This window comes from Tupaia chinensis, unplaced genomic scaffold, assembly GCF_000334495.1.
Source record: "Tupaia chinensis unplaced genomic scaffold, TupChi_1.0 Scaffold000010_1, whole genome shotgun sequence".
Taxonomy (NCBI): domain Eukaryota; kingdom Metazoa; phylum Chordata; class Mammalia; order Scandentia; family Tupaiidae; genus Tupaia; species Tupaia belangeri.
The window spans coordinates 4358982-4375096 of record NW_006159440.1 but is presented as its reverse complement, the minus strand read 5'-3'; the positions used below and the strand labels follow the sequence as shown (position 1 = coordinate 4375096).

General features: G+C 37.8%; 2 protein-coding genes across 3 annotated transcripts in view; both read right to left on the bottom strand.

Moving 5' to 3' along the window:
• The window catches only part of TPK1 (thiamin pyrophosphokinase 1), a 427050-nt gene that overhangs the window by 199113 nt on the left and 211822 nt on the right, over window positions 1–16115 (bottom strand). The gene's annotated exons all lie outside the window — the stretch shown is intronic.
• Window positions 1466–1948, bottom strand: LOC106733667 (60S ribosomal protein L21-like). Its single transcript, XM_014583552.1, has one exon. The coding sequence runs from the start codon at window positions 1946–1948 to the stop codon at window positions 1466–1468; it is 483 nt and encodes a 160-aa protein (XP_014439038.1).

Genomic DNA, 16115 nt, shown 5'->3' with positions numbered 1-16115 from the left:
AAAGACGATTAGCTATTAATTATGCTAAAATATAATTTTTCCCATATTCATGTCTGGAGTACCAAAGACTGAAGTTTGAGAAGATAATAAAAATCATCTACCTAGTCAAAAGTTTATTTTTTTTAAATATTGAAAAGATGATTATAAAATGTATATGAAAGAATAAAGGACTAAGAAAAACAAAGGATTTTCTTCTTTGCTGCAGAACAAGTGGCTGAATCGACCCTTGAAGATATTCAGATTTGTGAAGTTGAGGTAACAAATACAGCAGGACAGTGGCAAGATGAAGTGTGAGTACCACGAGACAGAGATCCCTGCTTGGGTAGTTCCCAGCGACCTCCAGGAACTACAGCAGTGACAGGTGCACGGTAAGTCCCCAACATACAGTTGTCAAATAAATTTCTTAGAAGAACTGAGAAGAGCAAAATTCACACATATGAATATTTGAAAACTTTCTAGCAAAATCTAAAAACATTTATAAGAAAACAGAACAGAAAATGATCAGACCTTGGAATAGATAATTTTTAAAACATGATGCAAAATAAAGTATAAATCTTAAAAGAAAAAAATGATAAATTTGACTACTTTTAGTTAAGAATTTTGTTTACCAATAAATTTCATAAATAAATGATGAAAGATGAAAAATGGAAGGAGGTATATTCCACAAACATAACAAAATAAGTTACTATCTGGAATACATAAAGAACTTATAAGAATATGAAGAATAAATAATTGAATAAAAAATAGATAAACTGTTTTAATAGTCTAGTTATATGAGAGAAAGCATTAAAATGCCAATAACCCTGAATAGTTGTTGATACTTAACAGTAATCAGGGGAATTAAAATTACCTTGATAAACATTTCATACATCTCAGATTAACAAAAAACTATGGCATACTCAAACGTTGGAGCATTCTGTGACAGTGAAAATTAATAAAAAAGAAAAACACACAGAAGCATAGAGGTAACACATGTTCATGAGTTACAGAATCATACAGTAGTAAACTACATGCACACAGTGTGTAAAAACATGCTAATTATGGCCAGCAGATGGCATGATGATTAAAGTGCTAGACTTGCCCATGGTAGACCACAATTCAAGTCCCATACCTGGTGGCTTGAAAATCATATCAGGCACATGTGCATGAATGCCCAAAATCCAGAAAGAAAAATGAGAGGGCAAGGACTGTGGTGTGGACAACCTTCCTCTTCTAGGTGGGGTGATTTCTCACTTTCCTTCTCTTTGGCTACTGCCTATGGCAAGAACAAAACAAAACAAAACAAAACAAAACACTAAAGCTAATTACCTCTATGTATGATTTAGTGATGCTTTTGCTAACATATTAGTGATAAGAAAGGGCCACAGGAATTCTGAACTATATAAGCAACACTTAAATTGGTGGGTGATTACATAAGAGCTTTTTTTTTTTAATAGACCATAGATAATTTTATTTTTAACACCCATCATGCCATGAGTTCATAGGGAATAGGTTCCAGTAGCTCAGGCTCCTTTCCATTGGTTCTAACAAAGTGTGCTTCTCTGAGTGGAGCAGGCTGGCACTTTAGTGGAACCCAGGTACCTTTCTCTTTGGCTTCCTCCTTTTTCTGGTCATTTTCCTTCACACATTTTAAGATGCTATTTCTGCTCTTAGGATGCTTAATATGCTCAATATGCACATTAATTCTCCAGGCAAGAATCTTGCCCTCAACATGTTTGTTTACAACAACGCCAACAGCATGATGAACAACACTGTAGACTCTTTCAGTTTTGCCCTGGTAACATCTGTGGGGCATTCCTTTTTGAAGCGTACCCATTCCCTTGATGTGTACAGTATCACCTTTCCTGTAGATTCGCATATATGTGGCCAGAGGAACCACTCCATGTTTACTAAAAGGCCTAGAGAACATATATCTGGTGCCTCTCCTCTTCCCCTTTGTGTTCGTCATTTTGGTTACTTACTAGAAGATGGTGGTTCCAGCCAAAAGCCATAAGGATTTGTTTATTAGTAGTAGCAATTCTGTACATTTAAAAAATGTCATACTGCTACTACTAAGGACTGCTGGCCATGCTGATTCATTATTGAATCCCCCGTGCCTAGAACAATGATGGACACGTAGTGTATATTCATTCATCATTTGGTAGATAGACGACCAAATTGAGTCTCTTTTCATCCGTCCCACTAAGCTGGTACAAATCTGTAATGACAGGAAATTTATAACTAGCCCATTCTATCACTGAATAATTCTATCAAAATTTTATAAAAAGTCTTATATCAAGTTTAGTATATATCCCTTTATTGTCTTATAACTGGTCTTAGTCCTACCCTTTTGGGAGTACACAGAAAATAATCATCTTTTTTTTTTTTTAATAAAATACTGTTTTGTTTTCTTAAGTCTATTTCACTGATCTTAATACATCATTTAGGACTCATATTTATATCAAGTAACATATAAACTACCCCTTCGGCTTCAAAAGACATGCATGGTTGTGTGGAGCATGGGCTCCCAGCTACATCCACGGGTCAGTGCAACATTGACTTGGACAGGTGAGAACAGAGATGTTTTCCAGAACATCAGCTATCTCGAGGGCTAGCTATCTAAGCAGCAACCTGGCAATTCCCAACCAAAACCAAAATGAACACAATCTGAGAAATACGATTCTGAAAAAGACAATTTACTAAGAAATGGCCACAGGGGTTAGATGGTGGCACAGCGGTGAAAGGTGTTCTTTGATCCACATGGAAGGTTCCAGGTTCACATCTGGAGACTTCCCAGAACAGTCCAAGAGCATGCATGTTCATGACATGGGGATGGCTGAGACTGGCAGTAGACAGTGGTGTTGAGACCCTGTTGGGGGAGCATGTTTCTCTCTCTCTTCCTTTCTGTCTCTCTTAGTAAGTGAGGAAAGGAAGGTAAACTTAAAGAAAAAATAAGGAAACTCCATAAAATATTAACTATTATAAATGGTTTCAAATATTAGAGTACGATTTTCTGCAGTAAGAAAATAATTCCTTAAGATGATTTAAGTCAAAATGACAAAGTACTTACAAATATGACTATTTTCCAGCATTTATAAATTCACATAGCATCGGATCAGGTTTCATCAACAAAGCAGTTATTCTGAAAACTACTACAAGAGAAAAAATTGTGTATGGAAGTATATACAACTCTATTTTCTTATATTGTTTTCTAACAAGTACCAAAAATATAGAAAAACAAATCATGCTATGAAAGTTAGAGTTTGAGATGCACTGGGACTCAAGAGGAATAACAGCTTAGAAAAATGTCAACAATATTTATAAATATTTAATGAAGTTTCTATGCTAGAAGATCATTCACATAAAATTTTATACACACACACACACACACACACACACACACACACAGACATAATATGTAAATTAAAACAAAGGCTAAAATAATTGGAAATGAGGAGCATAGTAAGAATGCATTCATTGCTGACCAAATACAATTATTGGTCAAAAAATAGCACCAGAGGTGGCTGTGGCTTCTCCACCCTTACTTCTTCCCAAATACCACCACCACCACACTTAACACCAAGGCACAATAAAAAATGTTCCGTACAGGGTCAGCTGGTGGTATTGAGGTTAAGGTGCTGTAATTCACATGGCCAGCTGCACAGTTCAAGTACTGGACCCGGTGGTTTGAAAATCCATGCGCATGACTGCCCAAATCCCAAGGGGAGATTGGAGAAGAAGGGACTGTGTTATGGCTATTTCCCTTTGGGGGGTGATTTCTCTCTCTCTCTCTGATTCTCTCTCTGGTAAGTACATGCATCCTATAGCAAAACCCCCTCCCAGAAAAATATTAAAAATAATGTACAGTAAGCACATGTTGCTGTGTACATGCTAATCTAGGACCAGCAGATGGTGTAGTGGTTATGTTGTTGAACTTTCACGAAGTCAACAGTGGTTTGAGTCCCAGACTCAATGGCTTAAAACTTACGCTGGGTGTGTGTGTGTGCATGTGCTCAAAATCCCAAGAGGAGAATTGATGAGAAGGGATTGCAGTGTGGCCACCCCTGCTCGGGGGTGATTTCTGGCTTTTGGTCTCTCTGTTTCTCTCGCAAGCGCACACGCTATTATACCAAAAATCTCTCAAACAAAACAAAATAAAACAAAACAAAACAAAAAAACCCAACTTATTCTTCTCTAAACTATTGTCCTCCCTCCTAGAAATTCTAGAACCCTTGCACTGACAGTAACACTCTAAAACATACCATATATCAACATAAACTAAACTGAGGACTCAGCTCTTAGATATTTATCCAACAATACACATGAAAGAATTCTCTCTTAATAGTTGTCTAAAATTTTATTGTCTACAAAACCCCAAACAGGTAACTTCTATGCCTGCCTCAATTGATACTAGCCCGGACTCTTATAATCCTCATGTAAAATATGCAGAGAGTAGCATTCATACCAAAAAGTTGTTTTTGGACTTAAATAAGACATGTGTATGAAAGTTAATCAGAACTTCTAGACCAGTGGTTTGGCAGGAGCACAACTAGCTCTCCATGGGAAAGGAAGAGGGTCTGTGACCTGACTACTCCAGGCACACAGGGACATGCATGTGTGTCCGTGACTCCGGCTGGCTGACACTTCTGAGGGATAATGCCATCAGGACCCAGCTGAGAGTGTCCTCTTTCTCTTACTAAATAAGTAAAGTTATAAATTTAGGGACCAGCAGATAACGTAATGGTTGTATTGCTGGACTCTCACATAGTTGACCAGGTTTTGAATCCAGGATCCAGTAGCTTCAAACTCATGCTGGGCATGTATGCCCAAAATGCCAAGAGGAGACTGGAAAAGAGACTGTGGCATGGCCATCTCCCTTGGGGGGTGATTTCATTCTTTCTGTTTCTCTGTGTCTCTCCAGCAAGTGCATGTGCTCTATACCAAAAAAATCTCTCAATAAATAAATAAACAAATAAATAAATAAATTAGGTTTTCTCAACTTCCTCTCTTCATCTTTGTTAAACTCACTTTTATCTGACGCTGACAGGATGATCTTGGCTTTCCAAACTGCCCTTACTCTTCTCTAATATTTTGGTTTCCTCCACAAGACATCCTACCTTCCAACACATTCTACCATTCCTCCACACCAGGACACATGTTCTACAGAATCAGGGGTAATCCTCAGTTTTGTTAGCTGTTTTATCATGAGCACCTTAAAAAGCACACAGTATGTGCTCAGTAAATATTTGCTGAATGAATAAATGGATGAACATTTGCAATAATGCTGAAGTTCCTTGCCTCATCTTTGAACAGCAGTATATGCTCCCTATACTGTACCTGGGTGGGGAAATGCTGTTAAAGAAGATAAAAGGAGCATTGATTCTTTCCTAAACTTATGTAATTGGTACTAACATTCTTAAATTTTTATGTAAGGCTACAACAATAAATAGTTTATAATTTTCAGTAGGACCGGTATCTGAATTTATTGGTAAGCTGAATCAAACAGAAAAGTTTCCAATTCAAAGAAAAGTTAAATATGATATTAAATAAGTTAAATGACATTCTTTTAATAGACTAATGCTAACCAATGAAATAAAGTATTTTGAGTCTAAAATCAAATGTTGGGCCAGAAGGGAATAGGGAGGTTTAGGTACCTGCATCCCACATGGTTCAAGTCCCAGAGCCAGAGGCTTGAAAATCATGCTAGTCATATGTGTTTGTGTGCCTGCAATCCTGATAGGATCATGGGCAAGGGATTGCTGTGTGGCCAACCCCTCTGTGAGAATGATTTTTCATTTTCCCTCTTTCTCTCTCTCTGGCAAGTACAAACATCATAAGGCAAAAACTAAAATAATAGTAGTAATAAAACAGGCCCCATTTGACTACACATTATATTCTTTGATTGGTATTTTCCATTCTGTTCTATGATAAAGCAAGCCTATAGCAATTTAGCAATTGATCAGTACTCCTCCCCGACTCCAATAATACACCCAACTTCAAGCTATTCTTGCATCAATGCTAAAAAAAAAAAAAAAAAAAAAAAAAAAAAAAAAAAAAAAAAAAAAACAATGAAAATAAATAGCTCCAGCTAAAATGGAAACTTGAAATAGGTGATAGGAAGATATGGACCTTTTTATTACATCCATTTTCTTCAAGTTGTTAAGATGAGCACTTCATCAGAACAATCATAGTAAACAAGAACTGTTTCACTAGCACCTGACTTTTTCTTGGGTATTCACTTCTGCACTCTCTCTCTCATACACAGAATTTGATACCCAGTTTGGAGCAGCCATACTCTGGTATAAGAACCAGCATATCCATGCTCTTATCTACCATGAGTGGCTAAGAGATTAGCATGAGCCACAAGTTCCAACACAGTGGGTACAAGAACTGATGCCATGTGGTCAAGAACCGACAAAGGGGCTCCCACTGTCCAGCAGAGATGAGTCAGAATGGATGGCAGCCACTCCACAGCCTGGAAGGACAGCCTAGGGCTGCCAGAGACCCATGATATGGGCCCTGGAGATGAATGAACTTCACACTGGGAATGAAAGCGTGAGAAATGAGAGACTGTGTACATGGAAACTCTTTTGGTGGCTTAGTCTAGCTTCATCGGATGCTGAATCTATTCTTTTAAACAATACAAAACAATAAATCACCTTTTGTTTTATTTTATGTTGTTGAAGTCTATTGTTTTCAATATTGAGACTCCTTTCCCAGCTTTCTGACAGATAGAGAAAATACTTCTTTATAGGGCATGCATGGCTTAGGCATAAGATAATCTAGCAAATGACTTCTTACATTTCAATGTTTTATTAGAAGCTAGATATGAAAATTACTTCTGGGGGGTTAATATTTGGGTTTTATCTGTCATGCACAGGTCACTATCTAAGTGTTTAAAGAATATATACTTTGGGAGACAAGTTGGCGATAAACACTGAACCTAGAACAGAGGTATAGAATGCAAGGTAATGGTCACGCAGACAGGCTATATTGGCTTGGTGTGAGCAAAACATTCAATGTCAGATGAATAATGGGGTAATAAATTAGGTAATGAGTTTATGCTACTCAAGTATTGACATTATAAATGGGTTCTGTGTCTTTCAGTCATTTGAGTACAGATAGGGGTTTATAATTACACATTTAATTCTACCATAAAACACGGTGCATTAATGCCTTAGTAATGGTTTGCTCCCTGACATTACTCAAAAGGTTCTAGAACACAATTGCAGATTAGACAAAAACTACTGTAAATTAAATGAAATAGGAACTAAGTTTGCACAGGTATTATACACATACAAACACATAGAATGGAAGAGACAGGGTGTAAGAATAACCCCACAACCCAAAGGAGAGAGATTTCCTTTCATGTGACCCAATCTAAAAATCAGACACCTGCCAAAAGGTTTTTTAAAATATATTACGCATGAAAATGACATACCCCAGTACACTTGGTTATTTAGTACCAAAAAGAAAGTAAGTTATCATCTGTAATTTTAAGACAGGGTCTTGTTGTGTCACAATGCCCACCTTGGCCTCCCTGAACTGCTGGGATTACAGGTATGCACCACCATGCCCAACCTTTAAGATGAACCAGGAATCAAACCTGGGTCTTCCATGTGGTCTCAGTTTGCAGAGAAAGCATCCTAGCAGCATGAGTCACTGTGACTGGGCCAGAGTATTTTTTTCAAACATGAAATTTTAAAAAAGTCTGTTGGTATAACAGAGTAGTAAAAGTTACCACGTTAACTAAAATACACCTCAATAGGAGATGCCTACCAAGAAAATTATTTATGAATGGCATAAGCTTCTCCTTAGCACAGGAGTAACTGAAGAATAAAACATTGTAGTGATGGGAGTCAGATAATAGGAAAGGTGTATTAATAAAAATAATAAGTTGAATTAAAAATACATAATAATAAATTCAGTAACCAGTTTAATAAGAAGAAATTAGGTTCAGCCATGAGGGTATGAGGAGTAGGACCCCTGAGGTTGGACTACGAGGCAGGGACTACAGAAGAGGTCCAGGTTCTGATCCAGAATTGAACTGAACAGGCCAGGCACAGTGGCTCATATCTGCGGTCCTAACTAACTGGGAGGCTGGGGCAGAAGATCACAGGAGCAAGACTCTGCTGGGAAAAAATAGAATACCTTTCCCTCTTCTACCCTTCTCTTCCTATGCCAGCTTGCTCTCCCTTGCTTTCATTAAAAAACAAAAACAAAGACTAGTTTGTAGTGATTGAGGAAATATCATGAGTCTATACTAAAATAATGGGTGTCATCAGTTTGGAACACAGAACTTAAAAACAAACATTAAAGATGCAGAAAGTTACAAATAAGATACATTCCTGTCTGTCACGACCTCGGCTATTACTTCAGGAAAACAGGATTTCAGGCAGGAAGAGAAGACGCCGTCTCCCAGGATATAAGAAGGCGGATTTCTGCATGCTCCATCTCTAGGACAGTATCGGCATATACCAAGCACTCAATGGAAGTTTGAGAGATTGACAAATGGCAGTGAATTAAAATCACTTCTCTTCTCACAGGAATAATGATATGCTTCTCTAAAATAGAAACTCAGATAAACCAGAAAATCAGTCAAAACACAGAAAAGCAGCACTTATATTATTAATTACATACCATGCTGCTATTGTTCCCGTGAGGACATTAAATAAGCTTTTTCTTGTAGAGCATAATTAATATGGATCCTAATAATGGTAACAAATAACAATGTTTCATATGTCATTAAGTAAAATTTAAAATGCATCAATGTTAACCAAGCTAACAGCCAATAAGGGAAAGTGAAATATAAACGTGCACTGAAGTTTAAAGGCAGTAGTGTAAAGTACTACGTAAATAATGCAGAATATTTTGAATGAGTTTTAATTTCTTAAGAGAAAGACAAATGACAAAGAAACAAACTGAATGAAATCAGGGACTTGGAAAAAATTTAGCAATGAACAGCTTTCAGTACATGCTCTGGACTGATGGTTTAGCTAAATTTCCTTGATTGCCAATTTAACGAATATAGAAATATATGTTGTAATATGTGATCCTAATCGAAGCAAAATCATCAACTCAGTTTATAGGTGCATGTTCAGGGTCGTAGTATAACTTTTTTTAAAAAAGAAAAAAGGTCTAAAAAGTAGGCGTATGGTAAATACTTAGATTAGACAAATAATTTTATTAATTTAGCCAGTTTGTTAATTTATAAACTGTTTAGGTTTATGTCTATCATGAGTATTAAAATCTACCTTAAGAGTATTAAAATAGGGACCAGCAGATGGCCTAATGGTTATGTTGCTAGACTCCCACATGGCCAACAATGGTTCAAGCCCTAGACCTGGTGATTTCAAAATCACACTGTGTGTGTGTGTGTGTGTGTGTGTGTGTGTGTGTGTGTGTGTATGCCTAAGCTCCTGAGAGAAGAATGGAGAAGGGATTGTAGCATGGCCATCCCCTTGGGGGGGGGTGATTTCTCACCCTACAGCAAAATTTCACCCTATAGCAAAAATCTCTCTCTCTAAAAAAAGTATTAATTCATTAGAACCAAGTAATTTTATTATATAAATATATTTAATCTATCTTATGACCTTTAAGATATTCATTGAAATATTAGCTTCAAGCAGTGAACTCCATGAAGTTACACAGTATGCCTTTGTTCTCTGTGGGATCCGCGGGTCAAGAACCCAACCCAGTGTGTAGAAAGTAGGAGTCATGCAATGTTAGGGAACAGCAGAACCACCATGCTCCTATAACACCATGGATCTATGATCTCTGAGTGGATGAGTGAATGCATACTCAGAAAAGATGGCCTTCGTATTTGTGAACAACAGGAGGCCATTAGAGGGGTGTGCAATCTGATAAATGTGTTTTCCAAATTCCAAGGTGTTCTGCCCAGCTTCTGATGTCATTTAGCTAGACCTCCTCTAATCAATACTCAAACCAACATGCTAGGAAAAAAACTTATTTTTCTGATTTTCTAAAAAACAACTTTCCTTACTCTTTTATGCTAATATGGAGGACTAGCGAGGCTTGGCGGACATATCCCTGGCATGGCCTCTCCCTCTCTGTGTCTCAAGTAGTTACTCTGTGTGCTTCAGGTGATTCTCTGCCAGACAGAAGAGTCATAATTCAACACTGAATAAAGTCACTTAAAAAAGCATGGTACATGAGATAAATTATCCCTTCAGGCCAAGGACTGGCAACCTTCTTCTGTTCTATAGGGCTAGAATTTAACTCTGTGGGGACCTGCATAGGCCATAGGACCCCTGGCCCAACTACTCACTTTGCAGTCTGAGTGAGAAGCATGAAAAGTGCCCATAGAGGCTAAGTGAATGAACAGAAATGCCTCTGTTCTAATCAAACTGAAATCTGAATTTCATATAATTTCTGAGTGTTCTAAAATGTTACCTTTATGCTTTCTTTTGCAAACATTTATAAACATAAAAGCCATTCTTAGCTTACCAACTGTTTTAGTCCATCTCTGCTAACAGTAACAGAAAATATCTGAGTTTGCGTAATTTAAAAGAATATTCATCTTGTAGTTTAGAGGCCCATGGTCCAGAGGGACATCTGGTGGGTTTTTCTATTGTGGGGTCCCAAGGCCCTGCAGTATTCATCTTGACAGAATAGGCACATGTCTCTGTGCGCATTTCGGTCTCGGTCATACTCCCTTTGCTTGTAAACTCACCAGGAGTCAACCATGGAGATGCTAATGTAACGACTTTAATCCTAACCTCTTCCGAAAGGCCTACCTTCCAATACCTTAGCATGATTATATCTTCACCTTCTTAGTCCCATCACAACCAAATCTCAACACATAAATTTTGGGCAGACATACAGACCCTAGCACCACAAGTATAAGAGCAGACAGTGGGATAGATTTGGCCTGTGGGTTGTAGTTGACCAACCAACTCCTACCATAGGTCCTCAAATAGTTATTGTGATTATCCAACTAAATCCTATATACGTACGAGGCGTTTAATATGAGGAAAAAGATCAGACCTTTTACAAATCCCCCTGAATCTCTAGATCCATCTGTAATGGGACTAATGTGCAAACTAGAATTGTTATTGAGATTAACTGAGATAACACAAAGTGAGGAACACATAGTGAATGCTCTTCTCAGAGCCTGGAAGATTTTCTAGAAACATAAGCTGTCATTGGCAGACCTCATCGCTCAAAAGTGACCAGCCTCAAAGTTGCTTAATATTCTCCAAAGAACTTCATCTGACTGTTTACAAACTTACTTATTATTTACTGACAACTAGAAGAAATTATTACAAGGCAAAGAGTGTCAATATTCAATCTAATTTCAAAAGACCAATGTAAAAGTCATTAGATTATCATTCTTGATGACTTAATTTCACTGTTTGTCAATATTTTAACTAGTATAGGTTAATGAGTTTTTATATGTTACATGCAAAAAACCCTATTAGATTATGCTATGCTGACTCCTCTAAAACTATTTGATGTGAAATGAAACAGATTCTTTGAAAAAGTCTGTAGTAACATACCAATTAATATTTCATGGACTATATCCAAAAAAAGACTTGACCTAATGCAACGAGAGGCAAGAAGTCTGGTGAGGGAGGAAAAAAATTGCTAAATTTGCTACTAGTTTATTCATTTTAGTACAAGTCACTTAGTGTCCCTCCATCTAACTACAACAGAAAATACTTAGGTAATTATCCTACCAAGATTTTAAGGAGTGCTGAGACATCTATAACTTTAAAGGCTGAGTTCATTCAGAAGTGCAGGGCTGGCCCTGCAGTACAGACACTGCTCAGAGAAACCAGCTCCCACATGACTGAACAGGGTTTGTGTCCCAGCCCCACTGGCTTGAAAAGCACACTAAGTACACATGTGTGCATGCCCAGGATCCTGATGGAATAGAGAATAAGAAGAAAAAGCATTACGATGTGATCAGCCCCATTGAGGGGCCAGTATATTCACTCTCTCTCTCATGCGAATTCATCCTGTGGCATTAAAAAAGGGGCGGGGGGCAGGTGGTATGGTGGTTAAGGGTGCTGGATTCCCATATGTCCAACCATGGTTTGAGTCCTGGACCTGACAGCTTACTTTCTCACTCCCCTCACTTTCACTCTGTTCCTCTCTGATCAAAATTAAAATAAATGATATAAATAAAAAATAAATAAGTGAATAAAGTTAAATAAAATAATTCTAAAAAAATTAAAAGGACGACAACAAAGAAGAAATGCAATTTACTTCTAGGTACCATGCATTCCAGTTTGGAAAATTTATTCCCAGTGACTTGTATAATTAAATACAATTTGTATATAGTTCATCAAATCTAAGATTCTTTTCAATAAACTCTAAGATAGCAAAATATACAAAATGTAGCTTAATTCTCAGAAAAATCAGATAATTTTAAAAGCACCTCGTGTTACAATTGTGATCTACTGATAATTAACTGTTGTCCTCACTAAAATTGATAATATTCATAAGAACTACCACTTGAGCATACTTTGTATTACATGAGATATTAATGACTTTCTATGAATTATGTTATTGACTCTTGACAATAACCTTATAAGGCAAGCATAGTTATCACATTTTAAGAGATGGAACAACTTGCCCAAGGACACACTGCTGACAAGGACACTGAGTGTATGTTGACACACTCTGAAATTACCATGCTTTGTACTTAACTCTGCTTAAACTCTGTGTATTTTTGGCAGCATTAAAAAGAAAAAAAATACCTTTACAATGCATGTCAAGGGGGGCAAGGGCAGTTGGTGGCTTGGCTTTAGTTAGTTTTCTCCATTTTTAAATATCTGAACATCCTTTAGCTGTTAGGCAGACGAAACCCCCATGACTCCATGCTGTTCTCATGGTAGCCAAAGGTTTAGAAATCCACATGGCTTTTCTGGCCATCTGAAAATGAGCAGTGAATGCTCAGTTAACCACTTTCCCTTCTTTCTATTTTCCTAACTTATTATATTTTCCACTTTATTTATAACAGAGCTCACTTTTTCCTTTCCTACTAAGTATACCACCATTATCAACATCACTGTGTATAAATGTTTACTTCTGATTTTTTTTAGCATTGAATTCCAGAAATCACTGGAAAAAATTATAAGAACATTTTTAATATCCTCGATATATGTTGCCAGAATGCTTTCAAGAAAGCTGAAAAATAGATATTCCTATTAGTAGTAGGTCAGGGTGAAGAATTTCTTCACCCTAATGGTAACTGTAGGCAAAACAATTCAACTCAAAGTTTTTACTTTGAATTAATTTACTTGATTTACTTACTTCTTAATAGCAAACAGAGGGACCAGCAGATGGCATAATGGTCATGTTGCTGGACTCCCATGTAGTCGACTGAGGTTTAAATCCCAGACCCAGCAACTTAACCAGGCACCTGTGCATGCAAGACCAAAATCCTGAGAGGAGAATGGAGGAGATGGGATTGCAGTGCGGCCATCCCTCTTAAGGGGGGTGATTTCTCACTTTCTGTCTCTCTGCCTCTCTGTCTGTGAGTGCATGCGCCCTATTGCAAAAATCTCTCTCTCTCAAAAACAGTAAAAAAGCAAACAAATAGGTTTCATTAAGGGAAAAATGGTATCTGTAATGGAGGAAAAGGAAATTAAGATAATTACGGAGTGTGAAGCAGGGGTAGGACCAAAAGTGGTTCATCTCCTTGAGGAATGAGTAGCTAAGGACAGTGGGAAGGAAATGGATACTTCTCAGAAGGGAAACTAGTCAGCTATCGTTAGGGTGTCTTTAAAAAAGAGGTAAAGGGCCCGTTAAATGGTGCAGCAATGAAGCACTGCTTAAGTGCAGAGCCACTGGAATACCCTGGGTTCTAGTCCCCTGTTAACTCACATTTCATGCACATGCCCATAAAACTGGATGGCTAGGAAGGCAGAGGGGAATCATGGCATGAGACTCTGTTGAGGGGCCTTGTCTTTTTCTTTTTTCCTCTCTGTCTCTCATGTTCATAAAAGAAATAAACTATAAAAGAGGGACAGGGGCAGCTGGTGGCTTAGTAGTTAAGGCAGCTGAATCCCACATGACTGACCGCAAGGTTCAAGTTCCAGTCACAATGGCTTAAAAAACACATGGGACACCATGCGTGCATGCATGCCCAAAATCCCGACAGGAAGGAGAAACGGAGAAGAGACGGCAGTGTGAACACTCCCTATGGTGAAGTGCTCCCTCACTAACTGTCTCTCTTGCTCCACTCACTCTCTCTTTGTCCTGTAAGTGCATATATACGCTGGCAAATTACAAAAAGAAAAACAAAAAAACAGGAGATAGGAAAATATTAAAGATCATCTTTAAAGGTGACCGTGAAAACATGAACTGTAACTTAATATCCCTTTGTATTACAACATTGATGTGAATGTTTTTAATAAATAAGCAATCATAAGAACTTTGCAGGGTTTTAAAATTGTAGGCCCTCACACTGTATTTGCTCCTGTTCATTGAGGCTGCCTTTTTTTCATATGTATGCAAAACATACACTTAAAATATTTGGGGGGGAGTTATTTTCAAGAGTCTTGACAAATCTGAATATATTCTATTTTTAATAACGAGGCTCCATCATCATTTATTAAACTGAATAGACTGGAACTCTGTAATTAGAAGCTGCATACTAGATTAAGGACACAGCAGGCCTAGAGTGGAGTGATATATTCCGGATAATCAAATGTACAGATCTAAAATTAGCCCAAACTTGTTCTCCAGTTCGCTAAGAACAGGAAACTTAGATAAAGGCAATTGGAATCTAAATGATCTATATCCTCGATACAGGTATGAAAATCTTTTACCCTCAGAGATGTAATCACAAAATACCCATTTCCCACTTCCCTCCTTATTGTCTAAAGCATACTGAGTTAGATCACTCCTTCAATTTTATTTACCAGGCTTTATCAACCGTTCGACTTTTCAAACCTCTTTTTTAAAATCATTACATAGCCTTGGAGAAACAACATCCCTAGCAAAAAAGTCATGATTAAACTCTTAGAAACTAAGTAACAGGTTGCCTAATATGATCTGGTATTCTCTTTTTAGTTTTCTAGCTGGAGTTTTAAAGAAAAGAAATGTGATTTAACCTTGTAGCGATTCTCCATTCAGTTCTAAACATAAAGAGACATTCTAATCTACAGCAATCTTCACTACCCTAAGTGTTGTAGGATAACCTTTCCTTTCAACACAGCATTGAATGAAAGCTCTAGCATTTCCAACAAGAAAGTACCCCTCTTGTTAATGGAGTCAACTGTCCTTTCAGAACCGCATAGGATTTTAAATGACAGTTTCCTTCCTAAAAGCAGAGCCGGAATTCTAGGTGGAAAAGGGTGCAGAAGAAAGTAAATACAGCAACCTGCTGTGTTAAGGTTGCTATCCTTAAAAAGGCCTACTTGTCAGGTTGGCCCTGGGCTATCACCTGGGAACTCAATGGTGAGCTCTCCACACAGATAAAAACTTTCTCTAAATGGTTAAGTGGCTTACTGTGTCCATCCACACTGTTCGTACAAATAATGCAGCCATGAACACCCACTTCCTGTCTTCTGGGAAGTTTGGATTTTTGATACATGCTAAGCAGATGGTGTGAGTGCCTAAGTGACCAGTCATCCCCTACCCTTTTTCCCTATTAACCTGGGGGCATTGCATCTCAAATGAGCTTACCGGTGACCCCCTCACACTGGTTGTCACAGTTAGATTAAATGCCACCTGTGTGACTCCACTAGGAGAGGAATCTCAGAACCTGTGACTGGCTTCGACAGATTATGCCCCATGCACCACTCCTCATTGCTGGCTTTGCTTCTTAAATTTTATCCTTATGTGGGTTTACAGTAATCAAAGATCGCAGAAGCCCATTACAAACGGGTACACTATACCTGAGATACACTATAGAGTGAGGAAGCCCAATCACTGAAAGAGTTTTAAAAAATGTACTTCATTTGGTGATATCACTGACAGTCTATGATACCTTTCTGCTGTAGTGAGCTGTAGCCACGAATGTATACTGACTCCTCTGAGAACTCTCTGTGAATCACAGTCTGGGATGGTCTTGGAAACCCCAGAAACAAAGAGGCGGAGCAATCTGTCCTCCGTAAGGATGCTTGAACCAGCTTCTATTTGTTATGATCCTCTAAGCATCT

What these genes read in the sequence shown, in the direction of transcription:
- LOC106733667 (XM_014583552.1), bottom strand. Translation starts at nt 1,948, where the DNA reads ATGACGAACACAAAGGGGAAGAGGAGAGGCACCAGATATATGTTCTCT.